At 40.8% G+C, this 17,941-nt stretch overlaps 1 protein-coding gene across 1 annotated transcript in view; it reads left to right on the plus strand.

Moving 5' to 3' along the window:
- Nucleotides 1-17,941, plus strand: part of unc13bb (unc-13 homolog Bb (C. elegans)) — a gene marked incomplete at both ends in the record, with an annotated part of 107,148 nt that overhangs the window by 21,722 nt on the left and 67,485 nt on the right. Inside the window, 4 exons of the mRNA XM_080017717.1 lie at nt 2,843-2,966; nt 7,948-8,021; nt 9,859-9,916; nt 12,216-12,432. Coding sequence (XP_079873843.1) covers nt 2,843-2,966; nt 7,948-8,021; nt 9,859-9,916; nt 12,216-12,432 — 473 coding nt within the window. The remainder of the gene's footprint in view (nt 1-2,842; nt 2,967-7,947; nt 8,022-9,858; nt 9,917-12,215; nt 12,433-17,941) is intronic.

The raw sequence follows: 17,941 nt of genomic DNA on the forward strand, positions 1-17,941 counted from the left end.
TACCCTGCTCCTAAACTACTACCCTAAAACTACGACTACCCTACTCCTAAACTACTACCCTAAAACTACGACTACCCTGCTCCTAAACTACTACCCTAAAACTACGACTACCCTGCTCCTAAACTACTACCCTAAAACTACGACTACCCTACTCCTAAACTACTACCCTAAAACTACGACTACCCTACTCCTAAACTACTACCCTAAAACTACGACTACCCTGCTCCTAAACTACGACCCTAAAACTACAACTACCCTGCTCCTAAACTACTACCCTAAAACTACGACTACCCTGCTCCTAAACTACTACCCTAAAACGACGACTACCCTGCTCCTAAACTACTACCCTAAAACTACGACTCCCCTGCGCCTAAACTACTACCCTAAAACTACGACTACCCTACTCCTAAACTACTACCCTAAAACTACAACTACCCTGCTCCTAAACTACTACCCTAAAACGACGACTACCCTGCTCCTAAACTACTACCCTAAAACTACGACTACCCTACTCCTAAACTACTACCCTAAAACTACGACTACCCTGCTCCTAAACTACTACCCTAAAACTACGACTACCCTGCTCCTAAACTACTACCCTAAAACTACGACTACCCTACTCCTAAACTACTACCCTAAAACTATGACTACCCTGCTCCTAAACTACTTCCCTAAAACTACGACTACCCTACTCCTAAACTACGACCCTAAAACTACGACTACCCTGCTCCTAAACTACTACCCTAAAACTACGACTACCCTGCTCCTAAACTACTACCCAAAAACTACGACTACCCTACTCCTAAACTACTACCCTAAATCTACGACTACCCTACTCCTAAACTACTACCCTAAAACTACGACTACCCTGCTCCTAAACTACTACCCTAAAACTACAACTACCCTACTCCTAAACTACTACCCTAAAACTACGACTACCCTGCTCCTAAACTACTACCCTAAAACTACGACTACCCTACTCCTAAACTACGACCCTAAAACTACGACTACCCTGCGCCTAAACTACTACCCTAAAACTACGACTACCCTGCTCCTAAACTACTACCCAAAAACTACGACTACCCTACTCCTAAACTACTACCCTAAATCTACGACTACCCTACTCCTAAACTACTACCCTAAAACTACGACTACCCTGCTCCTAAACTACTACCCTAAAACTACAACTACCCTACTCCTAAACTACTACCCTAAAACTACGACTACCCTACTCCTAAGCTACTTTGCTAAAACTATGACTACCCTACTACTAAAACTATTACCACCCTACTTTTAAACTACTACACTAAAACTACTACTATCCTACTCCTAAACTACTATCCTAAAACTACAACTACCCTTCTCCTAAACTACAACCAGAAACTCCAACTACCCTACTACTAAACTAGCACACTAAAACTACTACTACCCTACTTCTAAACCACGACTAAACAACTACCGTAAGACTACTGCTACCCCACTACTAAAATACTACCCTAAAAGTATGACTACTCTACTACTTAACGACTACACTAAAACTACTACTGCCCTAAAACTACTGCTACCCAACTCCTAAACTACTACCCTAAAACAACTGATACCCTACTCCTAAACTACTACCATAAAACTACTACCACCCTACTACTAAACTAATACACAAAAAATAATACTACTCTAAAACTACTGCTACCCTACTCCTAAACTACCACTAAATGACTACCCTAAAATTACTGCTACCCCACTCCTAAACTACTACCCTAAAACTACCACTACCCTACTACCAAACCACTACCGTAAAACTACTGCTACCCTACTCCTAAACTACTGTACTATCCTAAAACTACTACTACCCTACTCTTAAATTATTACATGAAAACTACTACTGCCCTAAAACAACTACTATCCTACCCATAAACTACTACACTAAAACTACTGCTAAATTACGACTAATCTACTACCCTACTACTAAACTACTACTCTAAAACTACTACTCCCCTAAAACTACTAATGAACTGCTACCCTAGAACTACTACTATCCTAAAACTATTACAAAACTACTACTCTAAAACTACTACTTAACTACTCTCCTAAAAATAATACTACCTTAAAACTACTACTAAACTACTACTACGCTAAAACTACTACAAAAAACTACCACTAAACTACTACCCTAAAACTAATATCACCCTAAAACTACTACTGAACTACTCCGCTAAAACTACTACTACCCTAAAAGTACTACTTAACTACTACCCTAAAACTACTACTAAACAACTACCCTAAAACTACCACTAAACTACTACTCTAAAACAACTACTCCCCTAAAACTACTACTAATCTACTAACTACTTATCCTTAGCGAGGCTAGCTAGCATGTACGTCAGTAAGTCAGGTACACCATGCTGCTCCATGAGGGGTGGACGGCTCAGAGACGTTAAAGGTCCATATTTATTATTCTCACCAAGTTCACATTTTGTCAATAAGCAAATCTGACCCAGACGAATAGATGCATCAGAGATTCACTAATAAAACTGGCTTTTCCCCCCGAGCTCCTTCTAAGTATTGAATTACCGCACTCACGCTATCATGTCCCACTTGGCTTTTTCCACTGAAGGGAAAGTGCCCTCGAGGAGCCAGCTCGTATTGGCTGTCGTCACTAAATTCATTTCAAATTGTATTTTGTTTTACGTACAGTATGTGTTCATAATGTCCAAGGTTATATGTTGAAGCTGCTTAAGGCTGAGTATCAAAGTGTGATACTTTTTTGAAAGTGGCTAAACTGCGCGGTGCTAGTGCGGAAAGCCCCCCAGTGATCTCTGTCCCCGTCCTGGTCCCGCTGCAGGAGGGCTCCGGGGAGTGGACCTTCCTGGACGCCGAGGTCCTGATGAAGGCCGACGAGATCTACGGCACCAAGAAACCCACCCCGCACCGGGTGCTGCTGGACACCCGCTTCGAGCTGCCGTTCGGTAATACCGCTTTATATACCACACCGCGGGTTTTGGAGCGTTCCAGTATCAAACCGGTTTTGCTCTGTTTGGGGGAATAAAAGACCATGATTTCTCAGCATGTTAGGTGTCCACAATGTCAAGAGCCAAAGAGCAAAGCCCCATATTCGCATCACTCTGGCATTTATTTTTCAGGATTATTGCAACCGAATAGTAAAGAAAATAAGTGACACAGGTACTCCTCACTTAAGGACCTACCTGTCTAACCACCATTAGGACTTACCACCAGCTCTCTGACCAGTCTGTAGCGTACACTATGTACCATGCCACAGCGCCTCAGCATCAAGCATCTCATTGGCATCACCCTTTATATACTATATACACTATCTATACTAAATAGACTATATATACACTATATACACTATATACACTATAGGCACAATATATACTATATATATCAGCCACGCCCCCCTTACCGTGAAATAACACGGGTCCTCGCTTATCGACCAAACTTACTTTACGACCTGGTCCTAGAAACGGAACTGGGTCGTTAAGTGAGGTGTACCTGTAAAGAAAATGCAGCCAAAACAATGGAGTCAGGAAAAGGTGAGGGTGAAAACACAGCAGCTTTTCAATCCTCTGCTCCTCATCCCAATCTTCTGCAGCTGCGTCCCCTTCCGGTTGCAAGTGCTGGGTCTCCCCCACCTGCAGATGGCGCCAAAACTACTCCCCTCCGCCACAGCTATCTATGATAACTAGTCGCACTATGCCAAGAAAATTACAATCGATGCATCTCTAGTTGCTAAATATGTTCGGTAACTTTACGAGATGATGCATTTCAAGGAGTATATCCTAATGAGATGAATGTGTATACTGTATATAGTTAGCAGTAGTAGCTCGCATACGATGTGGTTATTCTCGTTACGAGTAACTGATGGAGTCATTTAGCTGCAGTAACCCAAACGCCACGGAGACTCCCTGTAAGACTATTGTGGTACTCACAATATTTACCCAAGGTTGGCAGGTCTGTAACTAGTAGCGCTATGCTAACTAGTAGCACTAAACTAACTAGTAGCACTATGCTAACTAGTAGCACCATACTAACTAGTAGCACTATGCTAACTAGTAACACTATACTAACTTGCAGCACTGTGCTAACTATTGACTAGTCAACTCAATATTGCAGGTGTCTACAGTCTACAGTAAGTACAAGTTACAGTATTTCGTCATTACCAACAAAAGTGGCATCATGTAGCTATAGTAGTCAAATGGTGGCATCCAGTGAGTAGTGCAGTGAGTTCAAGAGTAGAACGTCAGTAATTGCCCTTGAGCAAATCCAGTCTGTAACCTGTGAATGCCACGCTCTACATACTGTATATTCCCAGCTAAGGGAATCCTCTTGAATCCCCCTGTCTGTGTTGGTGCCTTGCCTTTCAACTCTCCAGGTCATCAAACCTGCTAATCCTGACGCCCGTTGTATCTAGGCTTTAGCTAATGAGCTAAAGGCCTTCTGGAAGGCAGAGATAGGAATATAGATAGACAGAAACTGTACATACATGTGGGTAAAACTCTGGGGCGTTTAGAGCCGGATATTCATCTTTTAAAAACCTTCATTGTATATGGAACGGAATCTATTTCTCTAACCTGGGCAGACTAAGTGCTGTGTAATAACGTATCGAGCTATAGGTGGACAGCGTTGTTTGCTACTGTACTAAAATGCCTAAAATGAGGTTGGTGTCAGATTCTGCAGTAGATACTTTAAGATGGTTCCAGGACAATGAAGAGGCCAATCGTAGGCTCTTATATCAACCGATCAACCACAACATTAAAACCATCTGCCTAATATTGTGTAGCTCCCCATTGTGCCACCAAAACAGCTGTGACCCGTGGAGGCATGGACTCCACAAGACCTCTGAAGGTGTCCTGTGGTATCTGGCACCAAGACATGAGCAGCAGATCCTTTAAGTCTTGGACGATTTGAGGTGAGGCCCCCATTGATCGGGCTTGTTGTTCCAGCACCTCCCACAGATGCTCGATTGGATTCAGATCTGGGGAATTTGGAGGCCAAGTCAACACCTTGAACTCTTTGTCACGTTCCTCAAACCATTCCTGACAGATTTTTGCAGTGCGGTAGGGTGAATTATCCTGCTGAAAGAGGCCACTGCTGTCAGGGAATACCGTTGCTATTATGGGGTGTACTTGGTCTGCAACAATGTTTAGTTAATCAATTATGTTAATGTAGTTGGTACGTGTCAAAGTAACATCCACATGAATGCCAAGACCCAAGGTTTCCCAGCAGAACATTGTCCAGAGCATCACACCCTAGTGCCATCGCTTCCCCAGGTAAACCAAGCACAGGCACCCGCCCATCCACACGATGTAGAAGAAAACGTGGTTTATCAGACCAGGTCACCTTCTTCCATTGCTCCATGGTCCAGTTCAGACACTCGCATGTCCATTGTAGGTGCTTTCAGGGGTGGACAGGGGTCAACATGGACACTCTGAGCGCTCCCATACGCAGGAAGCTGCCATGCACTGTGTGTTTGGACACCTCTCTATCATGGCAACATTCACTTTTTCACCAATTTGTGCTACAATAGCTCTTCTGTGCGATCGAACCAGACGGACTTCTCTCCCCAAGTGCATCAATGACCCCATGGGCACGAATGACCCTTTTCAACCCGGTTCACCGATTGTCCTCTTTGGACCTGTTGGCGTAAGCAGTAGTGAGGCTGCCCCTCAACCAAAAGGTGTAGAGTTTGATTCCCTGACTAAAAACATGCACAAGAACATGGTCTGACCAACGATGGACACTGAAGTTGGTCCCAGGAAACTGTAAGCTTCCCACTGCTCCATGGTCCTCGATGGGGAAAATTCAGGAAAAAAAACATTTCCGCCGCTGTAGTCGCATGTAATGCATGCGCTGCGGTGTATGCGTGACAAATTAAGACGAGCTAAATGCTTGTCTCGTTTATTCAGTGAATTAATCAAACACCTTTACACCCAGAATGTCCTTACAAACACCTTTACACTCAGAATGTCCCAGCACCTGTGTACTACCAGTGCACAGCGTGTCCTGAATCAACCCCTTTGATCCAGGACATCAAAGTCCAGCCAGAGTGCGTCTGTCGGTGGAGTGCGACAGAATCTTTGGTCCATTGAAGACCGGGGCCTTTCAAGGTGGCGGGAGGCTGATTCTGTCACCAAAGCCCATTCACCGATGCCACGTGTTGGGTTTTCCTTTGAAGGGTCTGGCCTTTGTGCGTCCGGCCCTTTCATGTCCACCTCCAGCCCTCTAAACGCTGCCGCCTTATTTTCAGGGAGAGGAAGAGCTCTCCTTTAGAGAGACTTTTGATGGTATCGTGCGAGGGCAAAGCGTGCGCGCAGTGCAGATTCCGACAGAGATCACACCAAACCTTAGACTAACTGCGCGCAACTAAATGTGTTTTTTTTCCCCACACACAACTCCAGTCGACTCCAGTTGTTTTCATGCCTGAAGCGCTTATAACCTTATTTCATTGCACACATTTCGTACTGCATAACATCACAACGTCGTTATTTATTTACCCAAAACATATCTTTTATTCATCGTTTGGGAGTCTACCCGAGTATTAAAGAAACAAAGAAAATAGCGAACACCGTAGCCAAGGAAGGTCATTGAATTCAATGTCACGATGCTTTCTGTTGAACCCGAACCGGTAGCTGTACAAACATGTTACCTTATAACTTTGTTACTGCCATCAATTTTTAGTTTATTGGGAGGTATTTTATGCCGGCATGCCGAGATTTGAAACCCACCCCGGAGCCGATACCAGTGTCTCGGTGGTTTCCAGTCACCGTGCCGTTGCTAAAAAGACATGGCCCTAAAACTGAAGTGAAAGCCACATGTCCCCCCCGAGCCCTGTCACAGTCGTAGGGTGATGCTGCTGCGTTACTGGGTTTAATTCCCTGTTCGTCAGCAGCTCATGTTCAATTAAACAACCATGAATATGTAACGACGACAACGTGCTGGGTCAGATCAGAGGGGCTGGGGCGCACTTCCCAACAGGTTATATGATGTTTCTGTGTGTGTGTGTGTGTATATATATATATATATATATATATATATATATATATATATATATATATATATATATATATACATACACAGTATTTGTGTGTATGTATATACCATATGTAGTACATGTTGCCATTATCATTCAGTATATATAGTATGTGTGTGTGTGTGTGTGTGGGTGTTGAAATGACTAATCCTTATAAAGAAATATATGGTCTGCATCTTGTTTTCCAGGGGGTCCTGACACATCCCTACACATTGCGTAACAAAAGAGACGCATGTACATACACACCCTCAGCCACCTTCACGGTGTTTCTGACGTATTTTTGTGCTCATACTGTACATCCTGTTATCCACGGCCCCTTTTGTCCCCAAATTTAGCTCCCGAGAGCGGCTTTGTTGAAGTTTAAAATCAGATTTGGTTCATTCCACCAAGTACATCATCTCACACAGTATACAAGCAATTAGTCTTGTATTTGTAAGGTTTGGTGCATTTCTGTACAGAAAGTGATAAATAGTTATTTATATACAGTATATACGAAAATGTATAAAGATCTGAGAGGAAAATGCGTTTATTCCTGAGCTGTTTTCGTACTTATTTTATTTCATTATATTTTTGCTGTTTTTTTCTTATGTGTGTTATTTTTTATATTTCTGTGAATTTAGTGTATTTTGTATCTATCTATAACGGTCTATGGTAATATATTGTTATCATTAAATATACCTTGATAATAATCTTGGTTAATATTGAAATATCGAAATAATATTGAAGTCTTAATATGAATATCTATCTATCCATCCGTCTGTCTGTCTGTCTGTCTGTCTGTCTGTCTGTCTGTCTGTCTGTCTGTCTGTCTGTCTGTCTGTCTGTCTGTCTGTCTGTCTGTCTGTAGTAATATCTATCTTAATATCATATCCCAGTATGTGTGTATTATTCCCGTCTAGACATCCCAGACGATGAGGCTCAGTACTGGACGGGGAAGCTGGAGCGGATCAACACCATGAGGATCCACGAAGAGGTGACACTAAAACATTGGCAAGAAGTCCAGAAAAAAACACCTCAAACCAAAACACCCCAAAGACTCAAACACCTCGTACACCTCGTACACCTCGTACACCTCACACACCCCAAACACCCCAAACACCCCAACCACCCCAACCACTCCAACCACCTCACACACCCCAAACACCCCAAACACCCCAACCACTCCATACACCTCATACACCCCAAACATCACATTCACCCCAACCACTCCAACCACCTCTAACACCCCAAACATCTCAAACACCTCAAAAAACCTCATACATCCAAAACATCCCAAACCAAAACACCTGAAACACCCAAACACCCCAAGCACACAGACACCCCAAACACCTCATACACCCGAAACACCCAAACCAAAACACCCCAACCACCCAAACATTTCAAGCACCCAAACACGCCATACACCCCAAACACCCCAAACACCCCAAACACCCCAAACACCCCAAACACCCCAAACACCTCGAACACCTCGAACACCTCATACACCTCATGCACCTCATACACCCCAAACACCTCATACAACCCGAACACCCCAAACCCAAACACCCCAAACAGCTCAAACAACCCAAACAACTCATACACCCCAAACACTGCATAGACCTCAAACACCTCATACACCTCATACACCCTGAACACCTGAAAGACCTCAAACACCCCAAACGCCTCGAACACCCCATACATCCCAAACCAAATCACCCCAAACACCCCATGCACCACGAATACCTCATATACCTCAAACGCCCCAAATAGCCCAAACAACTCATACACCTCAAACCCAAACACCAAAAACACCAAAAACACCAAAAACACCAAAAACACCAAAAACACCTCAGACACCCCAGACACCAGGAGACGACGCTCCCCGGACACGCTGTGGAAACGTTGCACCTTGTGCTGCTTCGCATCTTATACCACTGCTCAAAGTTTAGCACGGAATGAGAAACAACACTTTATACATTGTATGTGTGTGTGTGTATGTGTGTGTATATATATATATATATATAAATATATATATACAGTATATACTATATGTGTGAATATGTATATACACATACAGTATATACTGTATATGTGTGTGTGTGTGTGTGTGTGTGTGTGTGTGTGTGTGTATATATATATATATATATATATATATATATATATATATATATATATATACACACACACATACAGTCTAAACTAACATTGGTTGTAGTTCTGGGTTCTGCTATTTAGCCAATACAGATACTTTGAAAGCTAAATTAAATTAAAATAATGTATGTTAACGTATAATTATATCAATTCATAATTGATTTATATGTATATGTTAAAAGTTTAATCTCTGGGTATATCTAGGTTATATCACTTTTAACTAATTTATTTGGGTGAATAATTATACAATTATAATTGTATTCATTTGTATTCATGTATAATTGTTATTCATAATCATAACAATAATAATCATAATCACAATTATAACTATAATAAATAATGTATTCATGTTTATACATTGCCTCTGGTTATTATTTTCTATATTTATTCACATTAATGAAGGATTCATAATCAGATAATTAATTTGTATTTATTTGTTTTGTCTTAAATGTATACATTTAAATATTAATGTTGTATAGTAATACTCATATATTAATGTCCTTATTTCTATATTAGTAGTAAAATCATTATGATGATCAATGTATATTTTTGACACCGATCCCACCTTGGATTTGAGAAACTATAGTAATGAAGACAAACTGTGATCATGATAAATATACATTGATAACGTGAATCCATTGTTGTTTGTTTGTTTGTTTGTTTGTTTGTTTCATTTCCAGTTTCCGGTCCAGGCGGAAGCAGGGACTCGCTCGCTGCCGTCCGCCGCCTCGCAGTGCTGTAAGTGGCTGCAGTGGGCGACATTTCTCCATCCATATTGTTGTCTTTTTATTATTTCTGTAATAATTTTTAATTAATTATTATTTCTTTAAATTAACTTTCCTGAAAAAAAAAAGTATGTTATAAATCTCCTACATCAGAAGGAAGATCAATGAACCCCTCCGCCCCACATGTTGTCTGCATTTATTTCCAGTAGCGTTAAAGAAGGAAAAGTGGACTTGAGTACAAATGCTCTTCTTTCTTTTCTTTTGTGTCACTCTCGCCCTTTTTAAAACCCAAACTCCCACCAGGCAACTATTTCGGATGGGCCGACCCGCAGAGTATGTAGACCCCGCGATGTGATGGCATCACATCGTATCATGTGATGCACTAGACTCTCCCAACACCTCCCCCCAAGCTTTGCGCATGTCCCGACTCTCACCTGGTGCCCGGGGGTCCAGCTCCTCCCTGGAAGTTACCCTGCCCCTCTATTCGCCTTTTGTTTTTATTGGTATTTTATATCGCGCTCCGTCACTGGCTGCCCGTCCAACTCCGCCCTCACCCCGCCCCTGCTGCGCGTACGTCCCCTCCTCCTCCTCCTCCTCCTCCTCCCTCAACCCGTTCTTCCATCCCTTATTTTGCCTTTTTAGTGGATATCTTTCTTCTCCCCTGGGTGCTGGTGTGTTTATTTATGAGCTGTTGTCATAGATGGACGCTGGCTTTTTTTTTTTCCCTCCCTCTCAGATGAACTTTAACTCTATCGCAGGAAGTTTTAGATTCTAAGAGGCACATTTTCTTTTCATTTCTTTTATCGTTTTTCTTTTTTGTTTTCTTTTTTACAAATAAGTCATATCATAGGTGCTTTCCAGTGCAGGAGATAGAAATAAAAGCACATGGACAGTTGGCGGTACAAACAAATAAAAATAACATTGATAAACATTTACACGGGGAATTCGAGAGAATATAATTTAACGGAAAATGTCGAACTAATAGTTCTTTTTTATCTAGAGTGATCGTTTTGTCTCAGATCCTTTAATTAACCTGCCTCATATGATCCATATAAATGAGCTGTATGAAAATATGACATTCAGTTATATAGTTCATTATCCTCCTGTATATTTAACACACAATTTTAGTTTTTATTTGTATATTTTCTCTGTATTTTCCTCTTTAAAGCATCAAAAATGATAAATACATATATCTGTTATTTATAAATGATACATTTGTAATCAATTATTACAAGCTATATAAATATAATAATAATATTTATAAATAATTATAGATTTTAAATACTGCAAGTACTTTTAAAGAATATATATAAATTAAAGAATATATATAAATATCAATATATATTATATATATATATATCAATATATCAATATATATATCAGAAATCTCAAGCCATTTTTGATTTGGTCCTTCGCACTCTGAGCTGCGATAGCGCTGCTCTGCCACCGGGGGGCGACATTGACAGTACAGTTGCTACAACAGTTACTATAATACTCATAACAATTCATATTATTATTAAAGACAATACAAATATCTGTATATTTAGTGCAGTATAAAAACACAGAATGTTAATGTTTCTCTGCTGGGAGATGAGTCTGCATGTATTGATGAGGGTCATAGTCATTGGAATATGCATGACCTTTGTCCCTTTGACCTCTTTACCTGGCCACACCTTGACCCCCAGTGTATTTCTACCATGGGTCTTTTTTTTTTTCTATTTCTTCATCTTCTCCAGATATATAAGAAGTACAAAAACTACAGAAGAGATAGTGTCAATCCTCAGGGGCCTCATTAGAGAAAATACTCCTAAGTGTTCGTCCTATTTCTATCTTACCGTTATCAGTTTCCAAAATAGGAAAAAAATATATATATTCATGTATATTTTATATATATGTACATACCAATTGATATCAATATTTTTGTTTTAATAAATTTACTATATATACAGTATAATAAACATAAGTGTTTGTGTGTATATACAGTATATACTGTATATATATATATGTGTGTGTGTATATGTTTGTATAATAAATAACTATATAATGGATATAAAAGTGAATTTGATACATATATAATTTGAATACATAGACATGTTTATATACTGTATGTGTGTATATATATATTATATATATGTAATACCATCCTAATCCATTGAATCTGGGATAGGATAGGACTTGAAATTTAGGAATTTTCTCTAATGACCACTTGACTCGTGTATTTTTAGTATGGGAAGTATAATAGAGTTATGGGCTGTGGAGGCATTATGCGATGTATTTCCCAACGTGGCTAATCCTGTTTGTTGGTCCTGCAGCTCTGGATGACCAGGACAGCGCGGTAGACGACAGGGACAGCGACTACCGCAGCGAGACGAGCAGCAGCGTGCCGCCGCGGTACCACACCACGGCCCAGCCCAACTCCTCCCTGCACCAGTACCCTATGGGCCGCCGGGGGCACGACCAGGCCCCGGACCCCGGCTCCGGGTCCCTGCACAGCCTCGATATGGACTACCGCGACCACAGGGGGACCAGGTAAACAGTTGTATCAAGACACACAAACATATACACTCCCAAACTCAAAATATCTCCTCAGAGGCGCTTTTATATAATAAAGTTTTCTGAAAACAGATTCATAACGGTTAGCACCAAATCCCAATTATATCCCCCAAACAATGATTATTAATGTAAAATATCGTACTGTTGTATGATATTTCAAAAGATCCGCTTTTTCGTTGGAAAATCCCCACATTTAATTCTAAAAAAGATGCTTTTAAAGTGATTAGTACCATTTTTTTTTCAAACCCGAACACACACTCTCATACACTCAAAAACTGAAAACACCCCTGAAAAAACGAACAATAAAAGCAACATTATGTTACTTTAAAAGATCTGCTTTTAATTTGAAAACAGAGGATCTCAACCAAACACACGCTCCCTCAAACCCACAAAATTTCAAATAAAGGCGACAGTATGTAATTTGAAAAGAGACGCTTTTACAATGATTAGCACACCAACAAAACACACACACACTCTATTATGTATGTTATTTCAAAATATACACTCTTAATTTGAAAAGAGATACTTTTAATTTGAAAATGTACACGTCTCACTTTGAACAATCCACTTTTACTTTTAAAAGAGACACTTTTACAATGATTAGCACACAACCAAAACACACACACATACTCTTATATGCATGTTTTTGTAAAATATCCACTTTTAATTTGAATATACATACTTTTCATTTGAAAATATGCACTTCTAACTTTAAACAATCCCCTTTACTTTGAAAAGAGACGCTTTTACAATGATTAGCAGACAAACAAAGCACACACTATTATGTATGTAATTTCAAAAGATCTGCTTTAAATTTGAAAATAGATGCTTTAAATTTGAAAGCCACTTTATTGACATGATTGCAACACATTTATTTATTTCTACTATTTAGTTGTTTTTTCTTGTTGGTTTTTTAACCAGACTTCTTGCCTGAGCTTCAGAGACACGGTCTTGTGTGTTTTTGGACGGTCTGCCGCGCTTTGGATGCAGCTTAGCGCTTTTGTTTTGGAAAGTCGTCTCTTCTCTGTGTTGACGTCCATTCAGCCCCGTCGGCCAGAGGGTCCTGCTCTCCGGGGGCCGTCGTCTTTGTTTGCTGCTCAATTCAAATGAAATCCATCCAATTTTTTAAGTTTATTTGCTTGATTTTGTTGTTTTTTTGTTTTTTTCCCCGAGTTCGTTTATAAGTTTGTGTTTTGTGACCGGGGCTGTTTCGGTGTTGGTGTCACGGTGGCTCAGTGGGTGTGACCCCATTTTGGGGCCCTTCTTGCGCTTAGTTTGTGCGCTCCCCCCTTGGTCCCGTGGGGGTCCCCTCCGCCCTGAAAGACATGCGTGTTAAGGATCTGTTCCAGTCGCTGGCAGCAGGACGTGCGGCTCATTGTGCACGTTGCGCGATGCACGTTGCACGATGCACGTTGCACGTTGCACGATGCACGTTGCACGTTGCACATTGCACAGTGCGCGATGGACGATGCACGTTTCACGATGCGCGTTGCGCGATGCACGTTGCTGTGTCAATGTGGCAATATTGTCCTGAAAGACAGGGGGCGCTGTGCACAAACCACCAGGGTAACCTGAAAGAACTGCTTTAATTCCAAAGTGTTTAATGTAAAGATATGTATTGTATCAGTGCAGGGTTTTTTTATACATATGCTGTAGGCGTAAGTTTGTGGAAATCTTCGCAGGACCTTCCTTCGGAGGCGTCCATCTTTAATTACCCGAAGTGCGGAGTTCCCAAAATTGGAAGGTGCACACCCTAAATGACACTGCGGCAACTATAAAGCAGGCTTTGGGCACCGACACTCCCGTCGATGCCCTTGAGCAAGGCGTCGGCCCTGGAGCTGGAGTTGGGCTTGGTGTGCCCACCCCTCATTAAAGGCTCGGGTCGTTGAAATGCAGCGGCCAAATTTCACGGGGATCAATGAAGTGATAACGTGAGTTTCCCCTCTATTTTTTAAGACTATACGTGGAGCAACAGACAGTAACAGTATATAAATATATTTTGGTAATATTCTGATGATGACAATGATTTTCAGTCATGATTTTATAATAATAAATTACATTAAATGATTTAAGTGATTTAATAAATAATAATAATAATAATAATAATAATAATAATAATAATTATAATAAATCACATCATCATAATATCATCAACATTAATATAGTGACATAACAGGCCATCTTGTATGAAGAGAATTTGATAGATTCGATAAGTAAGTTAAATATCCTCATTTTTTGGGATCGTGGCCAAGTTGGAATTTACAAGTATTGCACTTGGGGGACACTCCCTAGGAAGTGTCTGTGTGCAGCGATAGGAGGCTGAGCTGGAGGAGGATTCTGTATCATCAGAAAAGAGTAAAACAACTGGATTACAGCCGTGGAAGCCTCATGGTTCGGCTTTTGTTTCAGTGGCTTTTTTATTTTTTATTTTTATCTTGAGGATGTTTTGTTCTATTGTTTGGACGGAAACTTCCATGTTGGTTCGGACGCCTGTGAACTTTGTTTACACCCCAACACCATCTGCTGCAGCACATGGGTGTTCCCAGCTCTGCTTTGGGGGAATGGGCCAGAGAGAGGCTGGAACTTCCAGGTCCATGTACTACTACTAATCATAATGATATTATTACTAATATAATATTAATAAAATATGTATTATTATTATTATTATTATTATTATGATTGTTGCTAATATAATCTTAATAATAAAATAATTTTAATTTTAATCAATTTTATAATTATATAATAGTAATAATATAATAATAACAACATAATAGTAAAATATCATTATAAACACAACAACAATAATAATAGGATGAAATAATACATAAACCCATTATCATTATGATTTTTCGGAGTATTATGATTATTATGATTATTATTAGTAGTAATACACTATAATACATAAACACATTATTATTTATATATTATATACAGTATATAATGATAATAGTAATAATAATCTGAATGTGTTTATTCCAGCATGAACATTTTCATATAAATGAGTATGAATAAAACAAAAGAAGCGGGGAAAAAAAACAAGAAATTAAAAAAATAACAATGCTAATACAATTTTTATCATTTTTACAGAAATTGACCAAAATAAAAAAGAGAAATACCCAAATATATGAAAATATACAGAACATACAAGGATTAGAACGTATCGGTATAGGGATATATGAAAATAAATTATTATGTACTTACTAAATTATTGCAACAGTCTACAGTGTTGTAGCAACATGGTCATTCCAACTTTCAGAATCACTTTATGCTGCCAAGTTTAAAAAAAAAATGCAAATTGCCCGAAATACAGAACTGAAATAGCCAATTTACAAACATAAACAGGTTGTGCTTTGAACAGTTATAAATAATGGTAGCCAAAATTTAAATACCAACCTGGGCTGAAAAGCAGCAAGTCTAACCTTTAAGTTAAAAGACTTTCATTTTATTTTTGTATTCCTGGTACATTCTGCTGCCAGCAATGGGTCAAAATGCTGATAGGTGTGGTTGTTGCTCTGGGGATCAAAAACATCCAAAATGACACCTGCACTCACCCACACTCACAACACACACTATATATATATACATATATATATATATATACACACATACACACTGCAGAGTAATTGAAAAGGAATATCCAACCTGTTTGATGTGTTTTTCCACTGTTTACTCTGAGTCTTTTGAAGATCCTTTCCTATGAAACCACTGTCCAAGTCGTTCGGCTTTAACATTGCGGTTCTTACAATAGTTAAAGTTTAAATGTTATTTAAAATATATATATATATTTTTTTTTTGCCTGAGTCTGAGTCTTTGTGTCTGCATGAACTGCTCGCTTTGTTCCTTTTTGTTTGCAACTCATTATTTGGCTTTACTTTCTTTCTTTCTTTCTTCTTTCTCTTCGGTTCCTTGTCTTCTCCCAATCCCTTCCTCACACATCACATTGCATCTTATTACTCCTGTTACTCTTAACCCAGACCTTTGAACCAGAGAGGCAGGGTCAGAAACATACCTGTAGATTCCGGCATGGGGGTGGACGAGTGGGAAAATAAGTACAAAGTCCCCGCCAAGCCTCGGCTCAGGGACTTCCTGGACGGCAACGATGATGATGAGGATACGGTGATCCTTCGCATGGCGAGGGCCTGCTCAGAGTCCCCCGGCGGCCTCATCAGCAAGAACCCATCCCCACAGAGAGGTGGCGCCGCCCTGCCGGCTGCCTACCCTGAGGGCTACGACACCATCGACCGGCGGCGTAGGAAGAAGATCAGGGACCCCAGATGGTCGGGCGTTATGGAGTCGGACGGAGTCAGAGAAGACCCTTTCCCACCCGACCTCGCCCTCCTGCGGAAGACGAGAGGGGAGCTGGTCATGCGGAAGGTGGCAGAGATCCAGGAGGAAGAGGAACAGATGACCTCCTGCCTCAGGCCCTACAAGAACGGGCTCCTCTACAAGACCAGGATGTGGGCTAAGAACGAGCTGGAGAACACCTTGGAAAATTATGTGGCCTACAAAGAGGAGGAAGCTGCGAGGGTGCGGACAAGGTTTGGGTTCGATCTAGAGGGCTCTGACGACCTGCACTACCCGATGGTCTCAGCGGAGGACATAGAAGACATTGCGTTCTTAGCGGAAGACTTTGAGTCGGAGAATGAGAGCGGTCACGGCAAGAACAGATCCTCTGCGTCCTATGGCGGTCACATGGATAATACTCAGAGTTATCGGGAGAAAAAAGGAGGCAAAGGTAAAATCGGAGGGTGGGCTTCTGAAGCAATGCTGTCCCCTGTGGAAGAGCCCAGTGATGAATACGTAGACCCGATGGATGAGCTCCAATGTCTGGTTGACACGGTTTCTGAGTACCTGGCTGAAAAAGAGGAGGAAATAAGCAAGTACGGTTCCCTCCCAAAATCGACCAAATCGAGGCTTTCATCTCAGGGAAGCTACAGAACAGATTCATTGGGGGAGGATCAAAGCAGTTCATCAAAGGATCCCAGAGGGGAAGCCCAAACACAGACTACCTCTGACCAAGGTATTTCAGGAGTTAAAAATGCCGTAACCTCTTTATTTAGTTCATTCAGTGACAAAGTTAGCACTATCCCTAAACAGCCCAACTCGTCCATGGAAGCACCGCCCGCGCAGCCCTCACAACCCACTGGTATGGCAAAACTTTTCTCTTTTTTTCCAAAATTGAGTGCAAGTGCTGCTCCTGTAGCCGTTGTATCCCCGGTAGAAACTTCAGTAAATGACATTGGTTCTCTGACTTCTCAACCCCAATGTGATGCCAAAATTCAAAGTCGCACCTGGGAAACAAATAATAGCAAACGGACACGTACAAGAGTCGGGGTGGATGAAAAAGTTTCAGATTTCACTAATGAACCTCAAAGTGTTACGGGGGGCTCAGTTTTGGGTAAATTGAATCATCTAAAGCTCTTTTCAGGGCAAGAGGAAGTGGACACAGCAGAGAGCAAACAGACCCCAGCTAGTAGTGGCTCCC

This window comes from Zeus faber, assembly GCF_960531495.2.
Source record: "Zeus faber genome assembly, chromosome: 17".
Lineage (NCBI taxonomy): Eukaryota > Metazoa > Chordata > Actinopteri > Zeiformes > Zeidae > Zeus > Zeus faber.